The sequence below is a fragment of the Cucumis sativus genome, chromosome 3 (assembly GCF_000004075.3).
Source record: "Cucumis sativus cultivar 9930 chromosome 3, Cucumber_9930_V3, whole genome shotgun sequence".
Taxonomy (NCBI): Eukaryota; Viridiplantae; Streptophyta; class Magnoliopsida; order Cucurbitales; family Cucurbitaceae; genus Cucumis; species Cucumis sativus.
Window position 1 is genome coordinate 24,714,101 of NC_026657.2, and position 19,615 is coordinate 24,733,715.

At 32.9% G+C, this 19,615-nt stretch overlaps 2 protein-coding genes across 4 annotated transcripts; one reads left to right on the top strand and one right to left on the bottom strand.

Moving 5' to 3' along the window:
- Positions 1-532: 532 nt before the first annotated feature.
- On the top strand, positions 533-2,728 carry LOC101220947 (eisosome protein SEG2). The gene is made up of 3 exons (XM_004152012.3): positions 533-873; positions 1,067-1,155; positions 1,276-2,728. The coding sequence occupies exons 1-3, from the start codon at positions 781-783 to the stop codon at positions 2,375-2,377; spliced, it is 1,284 nt and encodes a 427-aa protein (XP_004152060.1). The 5' UTR covers positions 533-780; the 3' UTR covers positions 2,378-2,728.
- A 487-nt stretch (positions 2,729-3,215) lies between these two features.
- On the bottom strand, positions 3,216-7,878 carry LOC101202959 (protein PHOSPHATE STARVATION RESPONSE 1). Of its 3 annotated transcripts, none has more exons than XM_031882342.1 (8): positions 7,774-7,878; positions 6,279-7,046; positions 5,989-6,190; positions 5,824-5,900; positions 5,563-5,602; positions 5,262-5,319; positions 4,609-4,678; positions 3,216-3,895 (listed from the first exon to the last, which is right to left on the bottom strand). In XM_031882342.1, the coding sequence occupies exons 2-8, from the start codon at positions 6,945-6,947 to the stop codon at positions 3,563-3,565; spliced, it is 1,449 nt and encodes a 482-aa protein (XP_031738202.1). In that variant the 5' UTR covers positions 6,948-7,046; positions 7,774-7,878; the 3' UTR covers positions 3,216-3,562. The 3 variants fall into 3 exon arrangements, with proteins under 3 accessions (XP_031738202.1, XP_031738203.1, XP_004151996.1); XM_031882343.1 differs by having other exon boundaries at positions 5,989-6,151; positions 7,661-7,835; XM_004151948.3 differs by having other exon boundaries at positions 7,661-7,835.
- Between the last annotated feature and the right edge of the window lie 11,737 nt (positions 7,879-19,615).

Genomic DNA, 19,615 nt, shown 5'->3' on the forward strand with positions numbered 1-19,615 from the left:
TTGAATTTTATTATTATATTTATTTTTGAAAATGAAAGAATAAATTTGTAAAGAATCCAATGTTAGGGATTAAAGAAGTTGAGTGTAAAGTTTAATTTAAAGTGTTTGATTTAGTAAATTATAAGGCACTAATTTTGAAACTACATTAGAAGATTAGTATTATAATAATAGCTTTAACGAATAAGGACATCCCTACAGGTCCACATAATCAAAGGGCCTTAATTAATTCAATCATCATTCCACATTTCCCTCTCATTACATAAATATAACATAAGATAACATCACTTCCTTCTTTCAATTTAATGTCGACATTCATATTGTAAGCTTTTATTATATATTTTTTTAAAAAAGTTTAAAATGTGAATATTATTTAAAATAATTGTAAAAAAAGGAAAATATTATTCAGCATTTACAGGTTGTAATCACGATGTGGTTCTGAAGCCTAACAGTCACTTCATGATGATTCCATTTATCGTTTCCCCATTAAACCCTTCAATTTAAATAATAACAAAAAAGCAACATTTTTTCATGACCGTTTCACTCTGCCCCACCCACCACATTCCCTTCCTTCTCTTTCCATTACTCCAAAATTCAAAGCCTTCACCCCCAAACCCCCACTCTCTTCCTCTCTCTCATCTTCATCGGATTCTCCCTCTCCAAAGGGTTTCTCTAATTATGAAAACCCATTACCACAATCGCCCTTTCTGACTTATCGGACACCATTCTTCTCTCTCTCACCTGGAGATTAGCGAACAACAGCATCGTTTTCTTCCCTTTTCAATGGGTTGTTTCATTGCTTGTTTTCGCTCTTCCACTGATCTTAACAAGCGCAGGAAACAGAGGCGGCGCAAGGTTTTGCCACGACAACAAACTGTAATTTATCTTCTACTTTTCCTTTCCATGGTGTTTTTCATTTTTATTTACTCATTTCATTTCTATTCTACCTTTTATTTCCATGATTCCCATTGTTTCAACTTCTTTGGTTTCTCCAAGTTTACGTCAAGTACAGCTCTAACAAGTGAAATTTCCATTTGAGGTTGAGACTGACGTTTGACTTTTACTGTAGGCTAATGCTGTCTCCCAGCTTGTTCAGGTCTCACCATCTACTTTAGACACTGCTTCTGATAGATCCATCAGTCCGATTCTAAAAGCTCGGTGAGCAGCAAACAAGAAATTAACCCCTTCCCTCCCCCCCCCGTCTCCCTGTCTTCTTTGAGCACAGGATTTTCTTTTTAGTGTTTGGTAGGTTCTTAAGTTTTTGGGTTTTGTGTGTAGGGATAGGCGTGAGGAGCAACTAAATCCGAGTACTAGAAAAAGAGTAACATTTGATTCCAATGTAAAGACTTATGAACTTGAAGATGTTGAAGTTGAGGCTGAAGCTGAAGCTGAAGCCAAAGCCGGAGGTGATACTTTTTTTGGAACAGATGGTAACAAGGAGGAGAAGTGCTTGGCTGAAATACCCCAATCCCAGTGCAAATCATACTCTGGAGAGGGGTCTACTGTTTCCAGCATTTCGTCTTACCCTCCCAATCATAGGTACCAGAATTGTAGAGATAGTGATGATGAAGATGAATTGGATTATGCTGATAGTGATCTTGTTGACACTGATGTTGATGATGATGATGATGTTGTGGATGAAGAGTATGACAATGACTTTGATGATGAAGATGAATTAATAGAATCAAGTGATAAAAATTCTTCTGATCAAGTGTTTGCTGATGAGGTTGATAGCTGTTTGTCAGTATGTGGGTGTCCTGGAAAGACTGAACCTCAAATCGGGCTGAGACGGACTGCTCGAGATAGGAATGCCTGTGTTCATTCTGTGTTGAAGCCTGTGGAAAATATCTCGCAGTGGAAGGCAGTTAAAGTCAAGGATAAACTTCGGTCGAATCCTCCTTCTTGTAAAGAGAATATGGCTTTAAATGGAGCTGCTAGGAGTTCTGTGACAGAGCCTAGTTTCAAGAAATCATCTTTTGGTTATAAGTCCAAAAGTTGCCAACCTAAGAGCTCAGATCAAGACATAGCTGTTGATGCCAGCCTTTCAAATTGGTTGAGTTCATCAGAATTTACACCTCCAAGCAAGATTAGCACAGGCATTTCACTTCTTCCAACACCAGAGTCACAAGGATCAAATTCACCAAAAAGTGAAGAAGATAGGCCAATTTTGGGGGCCTTAACTATGGAGGAACTCAAGCAGTTTTCAACTACGCCTTCTCCAAGAAGATCTCCAAATAGAGGTGCCGACGATATGCCAATCATTGGGACGGTTGGCACATATTGGAGCCACTCTGATTCTGTTGAGGATTCTGGATTAGCGTCTTCTTTTAAAAGAGTGCCAAATACCAGTAGCAACTTTAGAGAAATGCGTGTGAAATAAGAGTTATCATACCCTCCGAGTTCTGATTGATTTGGTGGAAGAACAAAACCAGTTTGTTACAGGTGATAGTGCCACAGATGTTGATAAATGAGGTTTGAGTTTAGGGGTGATAATGCCATAGATGGTGATAATTTGAGGTTCGAGTTTGAAGAAACGTATGAATAGGATCTTTTACCAACTTACACAACACTATTGTATGATAGATATGTTTGTGAGATACATGTGAAGAGTTTGTTGTATTGGTGTGTGTCCATTACATTCATTTACTTCATTGTTTTGTGAATTTGAATTGATATCTGTAATACCCATTTGTTTGATTTGAGTTAATTTATTCGTTTGTTTGTCATAATATTTACAATCTTTTTTCCTTACATTCCTTTCCTACTGGCTGTTTTGGAGTATCCATTGAAGACATATTATGAATGATTTGAGAATGTCATCCCCTGGTGGTTAAGGTCTTGAGATGTTTCTATACCTCGAGTTGTCTGCATTTTAAGAATGTCATCAAAATCTCCCTCAAGTTTAGGAAACTAAAAAAGGAAAACTTTTTAATCTTTTTTTTTTTATGAAACCTAACCTAAAACTCCAGTGATTGGTCAGAAAAGATCAAAGTCATAGTAAAAAAGAAATTGTGAAAACACTTACAATTCTATTAAATAAAAAACCAAATGACCACAGAAAGGGCATTGAAAATTACAATTTTGTTTCATCAATGTATCAAGTACTTAAAGTATTTTTCTAGGTACAAAGTTGGAATATTTTTAAGCACTTTAAAAAACATTTTTTTTTTTTTCATTTCAGACATAGGTTAAAAACGTAGAAACACTTGCAAAAATCATTCCAAAAGATATCTTCTCCAAGAAGAGACTTTATAGAATCACAAATGGTGATAGAAAATTCTTACTGAACACCCTGAACAGTTGCGGATAGAAAGCAACTGAAAGCTAAAGTTGCAACTGAGTGTACGTACAATTTCAATGTACAAGAGAATGGTGTTACCAAAACTTGGATATTGTCTTTGGTTGCTTATAAACTAGAATGTGAGATCATACATATCTAATGCCTATGTGATTCTCAAAGCCAAAACCAAGGACTACCCTTTCCCGCAAGCTGCACTGGCATTTGAAAATTCAGTATTTTCTTTTAACAATTCAAGAGACAGAAAATGCAGAGACCATAGCCTACTCATTCTGTCCTTTGGCGCTTGGATAGCTGGAAGCTAGCTTCAGAAACATCGGACTCCGGATTCTCTGGGGCATCGTCTTTATGAGGATCTATGCACTTCCCATTTACTTCATCAGTAGCCTTTCCGGCATTCGAGTCAGCTTCAGATGGACGGGTGTGAACTGTGCGGTTTTCCACCTGGGAAGTTTCCAGCACAGAATCTGAGAATGGAGAATCCTCCAAAGTGGACGTGGATGGTTTTGACAGTTTATTGCTTGACTTGCATTGTTTTTCAAACATCATTTGAAGGTATTTCCCTTGTTCTTCTATTCTTAACTGTAGATTTCGTTGGATCTGTCAAATAATGAACAAGAAAGGAATTATCTCACGGATCATTAATTACCGAACAGAGGGATAGGATACTTGAGGGTCCAAATGTTGTAATTGACACATTCATTGTCAAGGATAATCGCATTCATGTACACAGGATTATCGAACGACTCATGCCCACACACACACACACTAGCTTTCAGCATTCATCAAGCACAGTGTCACGGGGCGGAAGTGTGGCATTGGGCATATTTCAGGGGTCTGACACAGATTGGTTCGATAATGCTTCTATTATGTGTTATCCACATTATTACTAGACCATAAAAACATATACCAATCTTTCATAATTTATAAAGCCCATAAGTATTCCATGATTGGCTAAAGCAACTTATCATAAAGAACAGGATCCAGGGAGCAATTTCACCTATTTAAATAAAATCATCTCTATCATAATTTGATGGATACTTTCTTACATAGCTTAAAGTTTCACGACCCTTCTAGTATACTTCCTAACTGTAGAGACTACCACACGATTCCACTAAATTAAACGGCCTAAGACCAATGGTTTATCAACATCATCAATGAAAAGTTATAACAAACTTATGACTTTTTGTGGCTGAATACCACGTAGTTCGACACAATTATTATTATCCAATCCTCGGGTCAGATTTTCACGGAGAGGATTTAACTTGATTGATGACAGAATTGTTTCAAAGGAAATAGGAATATATACATACCTCGAGTTGTTCATGTAACCTTTTCTGAACTTCCATCTGTAGACGTAGGGCTTCTGTGATATCAATACTCCTGTTATGAAAATCGAGTTTGATGTCAGAAAACACATTTTGGGAAATTTTGGTTGTTCGCAAGAAGACCAGACGGAAGGCCAAAGGTTGGGTTAATTTTCAAAACAATGTTCTGAAAAATAATCTCAAACCAAATGTACCCTAAGAGTATTCCCATATGAACTACTGCAAATCCACTAGTTTAAGAAATATATTAAGCAGCTTATTCAATCATCATTCAATATCCAACAAAACAGTATCAGCTGTACTTCATCCTCAATAGTTCAATCCCCTAGAAGTAGAAATACCCATATGCCCTCAGATTAACCTTTTGTGAATAGTTGAGAAAAAAAAAAAGAATTGAATAAACAAGTGCAACTAAATGTGCCTAGAAACCTCAGCCGTCTAAACAAGTCCAACGAAATATGCCTATAGAAATCTCAACCATGTTGAACAAACCAGTCCAACTAAGAATGCCTAGAAATCTCAAACTGAGAATACAAACAGCCTTTAAGTCATACATGAAAAAATCAAACAACACACGCTGCAGTTTTCCAGAAAAAGAAAAAGAAAAAGAAAAAGAAAAAGATAAAGGAGTGGCTTACGTTTTGAGATCGAGAGATGAAATATCCTCAAGCGAGGTAGAGCTTTTATCCATTGATCCTGCAGATAAAATGAAAATTAATGATATTTTAACACCAAAATGTCAAACATAATCAAATAATATGAGCCATCATGATCTCACTATTGTACTTATTACAAGGGGAAAAACTTGCATGCATAACAAATTTGAATTTTGACACTTTTCTTCCTCAGGAGAACTTTATAGAGAAAGCGATATCTATAACTGAAAGGAGAAGGGCACCAAGAATTACACAAGTTAGATATCATAAGTATTTTCAATACCTTTTGATGATTCTGGTTGGTATCTAGCCGTTCTATATTTCTGCAAGCAAGAAACAATGTAGTCAATTGCATAAATATCAAATATAACAACACTTGTACACGCATATTTGTTTATTACCAAAAAAGTATTTGAACATATGCACACAGTGCAGGGGTGGGCTCATGCATCTGCAACTGCCTTAGTGTCGGCTACTAATGAATGTCTGAATTCCTTTTATTTCTTAATTTTACAATTCCAAGTCCATGTACAAGTAAATATACCTGCAAGTGGCTCTTCACATGATAGATTGTCAAACCCTCCACTTGCATAAGCTTCAAAACACCCTTCGGTGTTGCTCCTGACAGATGAAAATAGTAAATCCATTAGATATAGTAATCATTTTCAAAGTCAGGATGTGAAACAGGTAGGGTTAAGGTAATACACACTTTCACTACCACCAAGTTTGTTTACAGCTTCTACAAATGCATCATGAAGTTCTGGTGTCCATCGCATTCGCGGCTTGGAGGGAGCTCCATTCGAAGGAGTTGAGATGGCAATCATAGGAATTTCCCCAGAGGAAGGAAGCTGGTTAACTTGAGTTTGCTGCACCTGCATTTTTGTTGATGGTTTAGATGCTTGGTGCTCCATCTGAGGAATAAGTATGACCAACGGATTCATAAGACTAAGCCAGTTAAATGGACATAAAAAATACGTAGTTAAGTGTAAGTACTCTAACCTTTGGTTCCAAGTCTGCAACATTGGCATCCACTAGAAGGTCACTCCAATTAGAAGTCAATGAATCATCAGTCATTAATCTATCCGTCCATTCTTGCCAATCATTTTCTTTACTAAAATCATCTGATGCCAAAAGAGAACTGCAACTATTGTTTTCTACACGACTATTGCCAACAGGGTTATTTTCAGGAACTTCCAGAAAACCTGGCAGTGCATCTGAACACCACGAATTGGCATTTTCAGAAGTAGGATGGTTTGTTGATGAAAGAATTTCTGAATGAGAATGCAACATTGCATCATTAGCTGATGACTCAGGAATGAATGGTGCATCAGATTGGTTTTCATACAACGAAACAGACGAGTAATGGAGATCTGTTGAAAACCCTGGAGAAGATGAAAATATATGGCCAACCACTCCACTGCTTGAGTGGATATGATTAGAATGAACAAGTGGCCTTGAAACCAGCTCTCGTTCCATCGAAACCTGTTGAGAATCTGGCAACTTAGGATATACCTCCTCCAAAGAAGTAGGCAGCAACACTCTTAATGATTTAGATATTTCTTTATTTACCCCTGCACTATTATGCTGCCTTGCATTTGAACCCGGAATTGCTAAGGCAGGACTTGCCTCAATTTTCATCCTTGAATCAAAGTAAGGAACATATTTCATCTATTTGGGGCAATAATTTAAGTTCCACATGGCAATCCATCATATTGTAGCACATAACTGACCCCTTAATTTACGTCAGCTTATCGCTAAGCCCAATATCTAGAAATGGAAAGAGGGAAAGAGAAAACATCAATCTTGACATCTATAGAGGGAAGACATATATACAAATACATCCAGAGAAACAAAATTAATGAACCAAAGCATATACATCTCATCCAGAAAAGGATATACAAAAACCATCAATCACCAAAGTTCATATGATTAGATTTGGAGCTAAGTTCCAAAAACCTAACAATTTGATTACTAACAGAAGCAGAAACAACCTTTTCCCCATATGAATTCAATAAAACCCAAATTGTGAGCTTCTTACCATCAGATGACATGAAGTCAAAGCTCTTCCAATTATAATAAATTGAAAAACAAAAATTCTACAACTTCACCTTCAGCATAACACACACACACACCAGCCAAATTAACAAGAATTTCAAAGGAAACAAGTAAAATATAAAAACCTGTAGACTAATTATTGAAGGAAACGATGAAGTAGCTGAAAAAACTGACTTGGACAACACATTGTAAAAAAAAAAATTAAGAAAATAAAAATGAAATAAGAACATACAAATGGTTGAATCCCAAAAGAAGAAAGGACCAGGTGAAAATGGAAATGAAATTATATATCTAAGAAATCAAAAGAATAAGAAGTAAATTCATACCCAAATTCCAAAGAGAAAGGGTGTAGAAAGGAGAAGAAGAAACAAAAAAGAAGAAGAAAAAAGCAAGAAGCCTTTGAAGAAAAAGAGTTGGGGAATAGAATCTGAAAACCCACAAAATGATTCGGCGGTGAGAAATGGGAAGATGTAGCTCTTGGGTGACGGGGGGGGTGATATAAATATGTGACCGGCAGAGCGGGTGAGGTGACGGCCGTGATGGTTCGGCTTTGTCGTCATTGCACTTGTAAAATGTACGGAGCTAATTAATCGCACGCGCAGATGTTAGGGCGTGATTATAATCAGATAATATGGCCAATGGGTTGTAGAGTGAAGGATTATGATTGGGTGTGAGACAAAATAATCATATACTGCGATTGGGATTTGTTTTAATCTTTGTCATTTTTCTGCTCTTTGTCATAGTGGCCAATACCACTCCATTTCAAATTAAACTAATTCAATCTTTTATCTTTTTAGGTTTTTGCCAAATCAGCACACAACTTTCCAAATTTATAATCTCCCATTTTAGATTTTAGGTGTTATAACTTTTTTACTTTTAACAAAATCTTTTTGTTTTTTTTTTGTATACACCACATGGTACGATTTATAACATTTTACTTACATCATAACATGTTATAACTTTAATGTGCACCATCTACATGGATGACTATGTAGCCCTATTGTAAGTTGAGCCACATTTTCAGTAGATCCCTCTCATCCGGCTCCCACTCTCCTCACAGTACATCAGAATGGGAGGATTCCCATTTCAATCCCCCTGGAGGGGACACACCTGTCTCGGCACACGTCCCTCATTTTAGTTGCACGATCGGTGTGTTGACATGAGACATATTTTCTATTCAGGCCCTGAAGGGAGCAAATGTACCACCAAAGTGCGTCAAGGTTGTCAAGGGCGGCCTAACGGTTAGTCTGTAAATTCATAAACATTTATATATGTTTCTATTCCCTATAAAAGCTATACTGACTTACAACATATTTCTTTTGTAGCAATTTTTCGTGTTTGATCTAAACAATCCAACACTTAATCAGTTTGTTGAGCATCAAATGCTCACCGTGTGGAAGGAATTCAGGGCAAGTAATCATTAACATTTTAAGAAGTTTAGAGACCCTGAATAAGCACGGGCAAACCCACCCTCGAGATTGGCCAATCGGGTGGAAGATTGGCACTTTGACTGTGACCACTACATCACTCGACAGTTTCAGGTAATTTATATACTTTTACGTTTAAATCAATTAACATTTATTTATTTCATTTATTTGGAAGTAAGTATAACATTTTGATCATCTTTATTTTTGGAATGTAGGAGCAATCAAATATGTGCAAGAGTGTTAGGGCGCGACAGCCTTACAACCACATGAGTGGCAGAGAGTCGTTTCTTCAAAGACAAACAGAGCTCACTAAACTACACGTCGTCGGTGGATCATGTTGAGTTATTCAAAGAAACACATGGCCGTAGTAGTGGCAAGTTCATTTCACCAGAAGCATAAAACACTTTTATAAGTTTTAGAAAAGTTTATATTTGATTATACTTTTAATTCTGTGTTTAAGTTGACCATCTCTCAAACTTACACGTTTCTATTGTGCAAAATCAAATGGTGGAACTTCAGTTTTGGCCCGTTTCAGAGGGTTCTCAACCACTTACTAAAGACCAGATACGTGAGATAGTTTGGGTGAACAATCGGGCTTCTTAGAAGGTCTTGGTTGGGGCTCAAAACCCAAGTCTAGGACTGCCGCTTCATCTTCTTCTTCCAATATGTATGACTACCAGGCATACATAGCGAAGGTTAGCGAACTAAGAAAGAGCCTTGAAAAAGCTAACTGATTGCTCCAAGAACAACGTCTGAGGAACGTCTGACGGAGGAGGAGCGAGATGACAAATGGCGGACCATGCACGACAAATGGAGGAGATGAAGAAGATGCTCGAGGGGATGAGTCGGGTATAGAGAGACCCATGATCACTTGGGGTACGCACTTTTCAATATTTAATTTGTTTAATTTTGCATATGTGATATTCTAACTATACTTTTATGTTATTGGTTTGGCGTCCGTACCTATAGTGCACTAGAGCATTAACTTTCGAGTTATTTTTTTTAATGTAATATTTTGAATTATGTATTTTTTTTTTTGTATTAAACATATTTCATGTATCATTTTGTAATGAATGAAAATATTTTCATTTTAATCATTTTATTGCAAATTTTACTACGTTGGAGCTTAGTTAAAATAAATAATAGAAAACAATAAAAAGATAATAATAAAGTACAAACAATTAAAAAAAAAGACAAAATAAATAATAAAAAAAACCTTTTCTGACGCAGACGTTAAGGAAGCCTTTGCGCGCCACCACCGTTGTTGTCTCAAGCGGGCTCAGACAACTGAGCTTGCACATAAAGGAGGTAATTTTTATTACCTATACTTTTGGTTCTCCATTCCACATTTCCTTCCCTTGTTCTGAGCATAAAAGGTTTTGTTTCTATTCTTATTTTCAGGGAGTGTACGTATGATTTAGGAATGTGTGTTAACCTTGAAGAGTAGTCAACAATTCGATTAGCACCATGGTCTGTCGAAATTGCTTTCAGGACAGTCGTTCATCACGACACAACAATTCCCTACTGATCGACATTATCATGAAATTTCCAACACTTGGCACGTCTAAGTATAACTTAACTTTAAGTAATTAAACATTTCACCATTGTTTTAATTAAACATAACTTATAGATGGTCATGGTTCACCTTAGAAATTTCAAAATACTCCTTTGCCAACCCACATATTTTTATCCTTAGCAACCTATATGTAGAGAAGTTTTATCTTAAACGAGTCTCACCTTCGGTATAAAAGTTTAATCTCAACTATATGTATATTAACGATAACAAGGCTGGATTACACTTAAAACTTAACTTTTTATAAACTTAGATAATCAAATGGATAAAAAATCTAGGATTTACAGTTCCATAAAACTTTTTGTCCTCTTATTAAAGCTCATACTATTCTTATAACTTTAGCTCATGTCTTATCAAAACAATGGGATATTTGTCAACTTGATTTCAATAATGCCTTTTTTAATGGACATCTCGAAGAAACTGTGTTTATGCATAAAGCAACCAGAAGATTTTGTAGATCCAGATCGGTCGAGTTATGTTTCTAAATTAAATCGTGCTTTGTTGGATCTTAAACAAGCTTTGCATGCTTTGTTTGATAAGCTTCGATCAACATGTTTTCAAAACTGGACATATAACTCATTGTTTTTTCTTACCACATCTATTGATATTGTTTTAGTCCTCATTTATGGACAATATCCTTAAGTACATGGGAGACTTGCATTATTATCTTGGCGTTGAAGTTCATCAAACAGAGCAAGACATCCATCTCACCCAAACCAAATACATTCTTGATCTCCTTGAATGGATTGACCTTGCTCTATCAAACCATGCCCTACACCAGTTATTACTAGTATGCAATTACCTCTTTATGATGGAGATTCTACGGATGATCGTTGACAATATATACTGTATAGTGTGTTGGGTGCCCTTCCATATTTGACACATACTTGACTTCATATTGACTATATTGTAAACAAACTGTTAAATGGTACTTTACATTATGGTTTGTTTCAAACAAAAATCAGATCATCAATCTCTAGCTTATTACATACATTAATGTTGATTAGGTTTGCAGTATTGATTATCCCATGTCTATTACGACCCATTGCATTTTTCTAAGGTAATCTCTTATTTCTTAGGCTTTCTAAACAGCAACATGTTGTTGCTTATTCTAGTGTTGAATATGAGTATAGATCCCTTGCTCGTATTGCTACTGAGTTAAGTTGGGAACAATATCTTCTATCTGAAATTGGTTTTAGTCCATCTAAAGCTCCTATTATTTTTTGCGATAATATAAGTGTCATTTCTCTTACTATTAACCCCAGTGTTTCAATCTGACAGTTAAACATATTGAATTAGATATTCATTTTGTTCGGAATAAAGTTCTTGTTAAGGAGCTTGATATGCGCTATGTGCCTCCTATTCATGATCGACTTGCAGACCGTTCATATTAAGCCTTTATCTGTGGCACAATTTTGTGACATTGAATCTACACTTGATTTCATCACCTACTTGTTCGAGGGGATGTTATAACATAAGATTGCTTCTAGATTTTTCCATTGGTTTCTTTTGGTATTCTTTTCCGTATATAAATACTTTTACCTTTTTCCTTTGCAGTCAAGATTATGCAATCTTTTATATTTTTCCATTTCTTGATTATTTATTACCTTCTATGTGAAAACTTTGTAATGCCTTTATAGTGCAACATTTCTATGGACAATATGAGTTGAACTTTATTGCCCTAATTTTCCCTTCCTGCCCTCTGCCCACTGCCTCCATCCTTTCATTATTTGTCTCATAGTATTGATATTTTGGTTGAAAAAGAAAGAAGTTATATTTTAAATAAATGTGCTTCTAATACCACCTACTATAGTTACCAATTATATTCTCTTTTTATTTTAAAAAAGTATCAATATTCTTCTATGTTTGCTTTGATGGATTCAAAAGTGTGAAGGTGATTTTACATTATAATTTAAATCAAACTTTGGTTCGATTCTTTCATTATTACCTTTTCTTTCCTACCAAAAACTTGTATGGTGTATTTCAACATAGTTTTATTTCTCACCAACACACTTTGTAATAGAATTTGGAAACAAACATTGAACCTAATTATAATATCACCCCAACTTCAATAATAGGTTAATTTCAAGGTCAAACATTTGATTTTTCTATATCTCACACCTATATTATTTTTTTCAATGAACACATATCAAACTAAATAATTATAAAATCAAAAACCATTTCTAAATTTTACAACAAATAGTAAAAACCAAATCAAACTAAATAAATTTAATACTTCTAAACCCAAATTTGATCCACACCATTCTCAAGCAATTTTGAGGTATGTATTATAGTTTAATTAAAATAAAAAAAGTTCAAATATCATTTTAAGAGTTTATTTAATTTTAATTCTATAGTTGGAGTAAATTTTAAACTCATGCCTTCTTAACTTACTACTAATTCATTTTTTATTAGCATTTTTACTATAAATTTTAAAAATATATTTACACGTTATTTTTTTTCATAAAAATTATCAATTGAATATTTATTAAGAGTAAAAAAGGAAAAACTAAAAGTGAATAAATTGTAAATTACAAGAACCAAAATGGTTTTTTTTAATTAAAATAAAATTAATTTTTTTTAAAAAAGAAAGCATATAGAATGAGCATCCACTATAAACAATTGATTTTTATTTTGTTTCTAATTGTTTATTTAAGGTTGAAGGATATTATCTAGAAATTGGAACATTGAGCAGATTCCAATTCCTTATACACACACAAAATAAGGGATGGCTTCTCGGCTTCTCTTTATGAAAAGAAGTTTTTCCCTTTGCCAAATTCCATTTTTCAATTTTATATTCTCATCAACTCCTTTGTGGAGTGTTTGATTAGAATAGCTTATACCGTTAAGATTATTTTAATTTAGTTTGATAAAGAAATAGTAAACATTGTAACAAAAAATAGAAAAATGATGAACATCACTGCACCAAGGAAGTTTTGAAATATTGTTTACGGTAGTTTAGAGATTTTTAAATAGTATTTACTATAGTAAGAAATTGTTATTATAATCGTAGATAATCTTTCCTCCAAACTATCCTTTATTATTTATTTTTCTTTTAAAAGAAATATAAAACAAATGTGTGAAATTTAATTATCTCAGTTTTACCCAAAAAAAAAAATTCATTTGGAGAATGAGTGGTATGACTTAAATTTCCTTTTACTAAATTAATGATAAAATATAATATAAATATAAATTATATATATATATATATATATATAAGAGTTTTTAAAAATTATAACAAATCGACAAAATATTTACATTGTATAGAACAATATGCACACAAGTTACAATGAAAAATACCAAAATGTTTTCGTTAACAATGTGATTAATTGGCCACTCATGCATGTAATATATTTAGTATACGATCGTGTACCAAGATAATTTAGATTTGAGTGCACAATCGTTTAGATTTGTGTTGTTCTTGTACCAATATCCAATGATTTTTTTTCAAGATTCTTGGGTATACAATCATTTAGATTTGGCTACACACCATCGTTAATGAAATATTTTTTTTTCAAGATTCCAATAGTTTAGATTTTGGCAACACAATTGAGCCAACTTTAAACAATTTTTTTCAAGATTCTTGTATTTGACTACCAAAATCTAAAGGATTTGTTTTCAAGATTATTGGTATTTGAATTTGCCTATCCAAATCTAAATGATAGTTTTTTAAGATTTTTTTTTGTATACGATTGTTTAGATTAAATATAAACAATTTTTTTTCAAGATTATTTGGTAAACAATCCAAATATAAACATTTACCAATATCCCAAAGATCAAGATTTCAAAAAAATATAAAAAAAAAAATTGCAGAAGAAGAGAAGAAAGAAGATGTAAAGTAAAGACAAACCTGAAATATTTTAAAAAATGGTCGGCTTTATGTTTTTTTTTTTTTTAAATTTTGTTACTTGGTCTCTGAATATTTTGGTATTTTGTTATATTTATGAAAATTAACTATATATATATATATATGCATGTATATATACATATACACACGTATGTATATCATTGATTAGGGTTGAGTTGAAATTTTTTTTCAACCCTAACCCAACCCAACCCCAAAAAGCTAAATTTTTTTAAAGTCAATCCAACCTAAATTTTAAACTAACCAGGTCGGGTAATCCAAATTATTCGGGTTGTCTCGTTATTCTTACCCTCCTACTACATCTCCTCGTTTGATTTCAAGGGAACCAAATATGATCCAAATCTAAATGCTCAACGAACAAAAACAACAAAATAGGGGAAATTGGTTTGGTTGTGAGAATAAATACCTCAACTAACCAAACATATGTAACAAACAGCAAAAGGATTTGGATTCAGGGAGAGTTGGTGTTGGGAAAAACCCTTCCCTTTTACTAAAAAAAAATGAAATTAAAAGAAAACCATAAAATTGAAAATACACCAATTTTCATGGAAAATTTTCAACTCAAGAATTGTTACAATCAACAAAACAATTCTCGAACATTTTCTCAAAGGTTATGACCATTCATACACTATTTTTTTTCGCTCTTTAACTAGAGATACAAAAGTAATTTAATCAGAGTTGATACACAAACTTAAAATGTTTCTAACTTAAACAACTTGAAATTAAAGGTATAAACTCGCTTTTAGGGTTTATATGCTTAGAGCACATTCTCATTCTTCATGTGCGACATACCACACTTCTAATATTTTACCAAGATCCAACAATCTCTTCGAATTATAAAGTTAATCTTTGTGAGGCGCTTGTCAAATAAAATAAAATCATATTAGCATTTAGTCCATCTAATTTGTTTTAAAAAAGACAGATATAAGTTTAATTGAATTCCCCCAAGTTAGAATTTGTTAAGTATCAAATCAACTTGAGAGGAATAAGCATGTGATGAGGGGAAGTTTAAGATAAAATAAATTTAGTGAGATAGGCTAAACCCTAAACAATAACTATATGTTTCACACGTATACTATAGTCTATATCAAATATAATGCAAAGATTATGTAATGATGGAAAAAGTCATATAGTAGAAAATAGAGATGAGAGTCAACCCTTATGCTAATAAAATGATTACAGATTCATATAAAGTCGGGCATAATAGATAGCCATACAAGCAATAATCTATTGATTACATGCAATAATTAGCTAGGCTTCATTTTTTCATCTCAAACCAACCTTCCAATTTGCAAACTCCTTTCAACCATTTAATATTCTAATGATGCCACTAATCTGAATTATGGATATTTAATAGCACGTTTATAGTGCTACGTGTGTGTGTTGCACGAAATTTGAATAGGAATAATATTGGTTAATTTTTTTTATATAAACAAATTAAGAATTTTAAAATTATTATCACTTAATTTTAAACTTTAATCTAAATTCAAACAAATATACAATTTTCAAATTTCGTGTAACTCATTTACGCTTTATTATTCTACGTAACCGATCAGCATCATTGTTTTTTGTAATACCATATATACCATATATACTATTGTTTTTTGTAAAATAAATAAACTTAGAGAGTGGAAAGTTTGATTATTTGCTTATATATCTTACCAACACTTGAACAAATATTTTCTGTAAAATAAATTAACTAGACAATCTATTTGTTGGGATCAACAATAATGTCAATTTTTTCTAAATCAAGGAAATTTGTTTTCTTCTAATATTTGGACTCCTTTCTTTGTATAGATTTATCACTCTTAATATCAGTAGAATTACATTAATATTACTCGATCCAACCCTAATTTCAAGAATATATGGGTGGATATGACACAATATTATGGATTTTATAATTTCAAAAAGAAAACTGATCAATAGTTAGTTTAATTGATTAAGATATGTAATTTTTTTTATTAATAAGTATGAAATTTTAGTTTAATTGATTAGGACGTATAATTTTTTTAACCAATAAATATGAAATTTGAATGTTATAACTCTCACTGGACAAAAACTTAAATGAAGAATATGGCCCATTGCCACCAAGTTGACAGAGATATGGCATGCAAATGAAAGGGAGATAAAAGATAAAGTTTTAGGTCAACAATAAACATACACATCAAAGCATTTAATATATTAGAGATAATATTCTATTTCGTGTAAACCTAAATATACATTTTTAATATACTTTAAGATACCAATAATTATTATTCTTACAAACATTTCATCTCTCACTCATAAGTCATAAAAGTCATAGCAAAATAAATAAACAATAATGGATTTATAGAGAGGGATATACATAATATATATTAATTAAGCCACATAATACATGGATTTGGGGAGTTTGAATCTTCTATTAGAAATGGGAAGGCCTTCAAAGCTGCTCCATTGGTCACCAATAATCCCCCAAATATGATGCTTTTGCCTTAGCTTGCCTCCTTTTTGTACTTTTGTACTTCTTGTTCTTCATCTCAACTCCCCTATTTATTCCAACAACTACTTGTGTTTATTTCATCTTTGCGTTCGATTTTTTGATAATATATTTGAAAGGGTAGTTATTCAACTCCAAGAAGGTTTAGACTAAAAGCTATGAGTTTGTTCTACTTGGAAGGGTTTACGAGTTTGTTCTACTTGGAAGGGTTTATAAGAAAAATCACAAGTTTTTCCCACCAAATTAGTCATAGGCGACGTAGCCAATGTCCTTTCGTTTTTCAATTGTCTCAATTAGTAACACTTTAAGTTTTGGTGTGCTAACTCTTATTAAATTCCTCTTATAATTTCTATTTGGAAAGTGGAAAAAAGGTGTGAGTGACCAAAAGTTCTGAGAGAGTGTTTTTGTAATTCGGGTTAGGATAAATAAAATTAGTCTTTGTGATTCTATCAATTTTTCTCATTGTGTATTTCTTTTTTGTTTATGGTTTTTTTCAAAGCTGGGAGTTTCCACGTAAATTCTTGTTTTTCCAATTTTTATTGTTTTCTCTTAATTTTTCTCCTTATTTCTTAGGATAGAAGTGTAAAGTTTTTTCCAACAAGTGGTATCAGAGTATTGAGTTCGTAGTTTCTTGAATTTTTAATGATGCTTTGTGGTTGCAACATTATCTGACCTTCCACATCATAAAATAATTTCCAAAAATTGGTTGCAATATTTGTGAATAGTGTGAGTTGTCACTATTTGTTGCATTATTAGGAAGTAAAGCAGATATGTCAAACTTTATGAGTCAGTATCGCTTGATGTGGAGACATTTGATTGAATTATCAATTTTTGGCTTGTGGAAAGTGCAAGTCAAGGATGTGCTAATACAAGCTAGATCACATAAGGCCTTGAACGAAAGACCAAGCAGCGGTACAATTCTTCTAAAGAGTAAAGCAGTGATGGTGGTCCAAGAGAGTCTAGTAGAGGTTCTAGCTAGTTGAATTTAACTAAAAATTTTATTGTAAACGTGATGAAATTTCGACAGCAAAAAACTTTAGGAGAAGCTTGAAGCAATGTATCAGGCAAAAAGCATATCAAATCAGTTTTCTTTACTGCAAATGGTGCAAGGTACATAACTCTCATATCATCTAGATATTCTCAATATTGGCATCGATTATGAGGTAGAGGTTGTAGGAGGAAAAATAGGAGATGAAGATAAATTCCGCATTGACTTATTTGGTCACTTCCTCCCTTTTATGGACACATGAAGCCAATCTTGATGTACGGAAAAGAAACTTTAGATTTTGTTGAGGTTGCTAGTAAACTTATGTCATAAGAAAAGAAACTGAATAGTTTATTTCACAAGAGGACTCATTATTGGTACCTAGCAAAAAGTGGATGAAGGAAGAAAGACTTCGGGTAGAAAACAATTTGTTAGGAACGTGGGTAGTCTGAAAAAATGAAAAAGGATTGTCCTAATAGAATAGATTTGTTAAATAGCTTTGAGTCATATGTTAACGTTGTTTTCGTCGTCGCAGAGGATGACTTCCATTGAAACAAGATAATATTCATACTCATAGTATGTCTGCTTTGCCATAATAGAGGATGCGATGTTAGCAGTTCCAAAAGTTTGCACATTGGCATTGACTTGCGGGCAAGGTGTGTGGTGGAAGTTTTGTTAATGGCTGAAGAACTTCCAGGTGAGCCAAGTAGGTGGAAGTGCATCATAAATATCAACAAGGTTTATCAGCGTGTGACGAAAAAGAAAAATCTTGGAAGGTGGTATTCCAAGTGGTTTACTTTTACGGTGGAGTAGGTTATGATTCTAGGAGATGAAAAAATATGATTGTTGGTGAAGACAATGGATATTAAAAGTGAAATTTATGGCTATTGATTCTTCAAACATTTTGTCAAACGTGAAATTTGATACGTTTTTGGAAAGATATTAAAAGCACAATTTTCCAATATAAAAAAGGTTTAGGAAAGTCATGAGTTTGTTTTTCTATTATCTCCGTTAGAAACACTTTAAGTTTTAGTGTATGTTTAATTAAATTCCTTTTGTATTCTCTATTTGAAGAGTGAAAAAATGTTGTGTTGAGGTTTTTGTAATCGAGGTTGGGAGAGAGAATTATTTTTTGTGATTGTAGCAATTTTTTACGTAGTGAGTTTTTTTATTTTTTTTGTACGTAATTTTTCTTAAAGTTGGGAGTTTTTTTACATAAATTATTGTTTTTTCCAAGCACTTCGAACAACCATAGAAAGTGTTTCATTGGCCCATCGAGTTTCAAATTGTATCTAATAATTGAGTCTCTAAATTTAAGAATGTTTAATAGAGTTTTCCAATTTTATGTTTAAAAGATCACTCGAATATATTCAAAACTTCTAAAAGTTAGTTGAGGGTCTAATAGATTTAAAATTGAAAATTTCAAGTTTATGAAACCGTAAAACTTTTAATTACGTGGTTGACAAACTCGTCATATTTAACAAATACTATAAGTCAATGATCTATTAAATACTTTTTAAGATATGTTAAATACTTTTTTTCAAATTCAAAGACCAAATAATTAAACATAAACTAAGGTACGTGTGGTAACCATATACACCTCTAGATTAAACATATAATTATTATAATAAGCACCCATATTTTTAATAGGGTTTCTAGTTTTTGGTTTTAAGTTTTTTCAAAACATAAGCGTATAAGAGTGTCTTTTCCACTCTCAAATTTTCTTTTTCTTTTGTTATCTAAAAAAGATGTTTTGAAAACTTACTTTTGCTTTTAGAAGTTGGCTAAGACTTATTCAACTTTTATTTACTTGAGAAAGAGAAAACGAGAAAATAGACTTAATTTGAAAAAAAAAACTAAATGATTAAAAGTTGGGTAACATAAACTTCGTTATTTAACGTTGATCATTTGAGCTATATTTGACTTGAACTAGTTTAGTCGTGACAAATCAACAT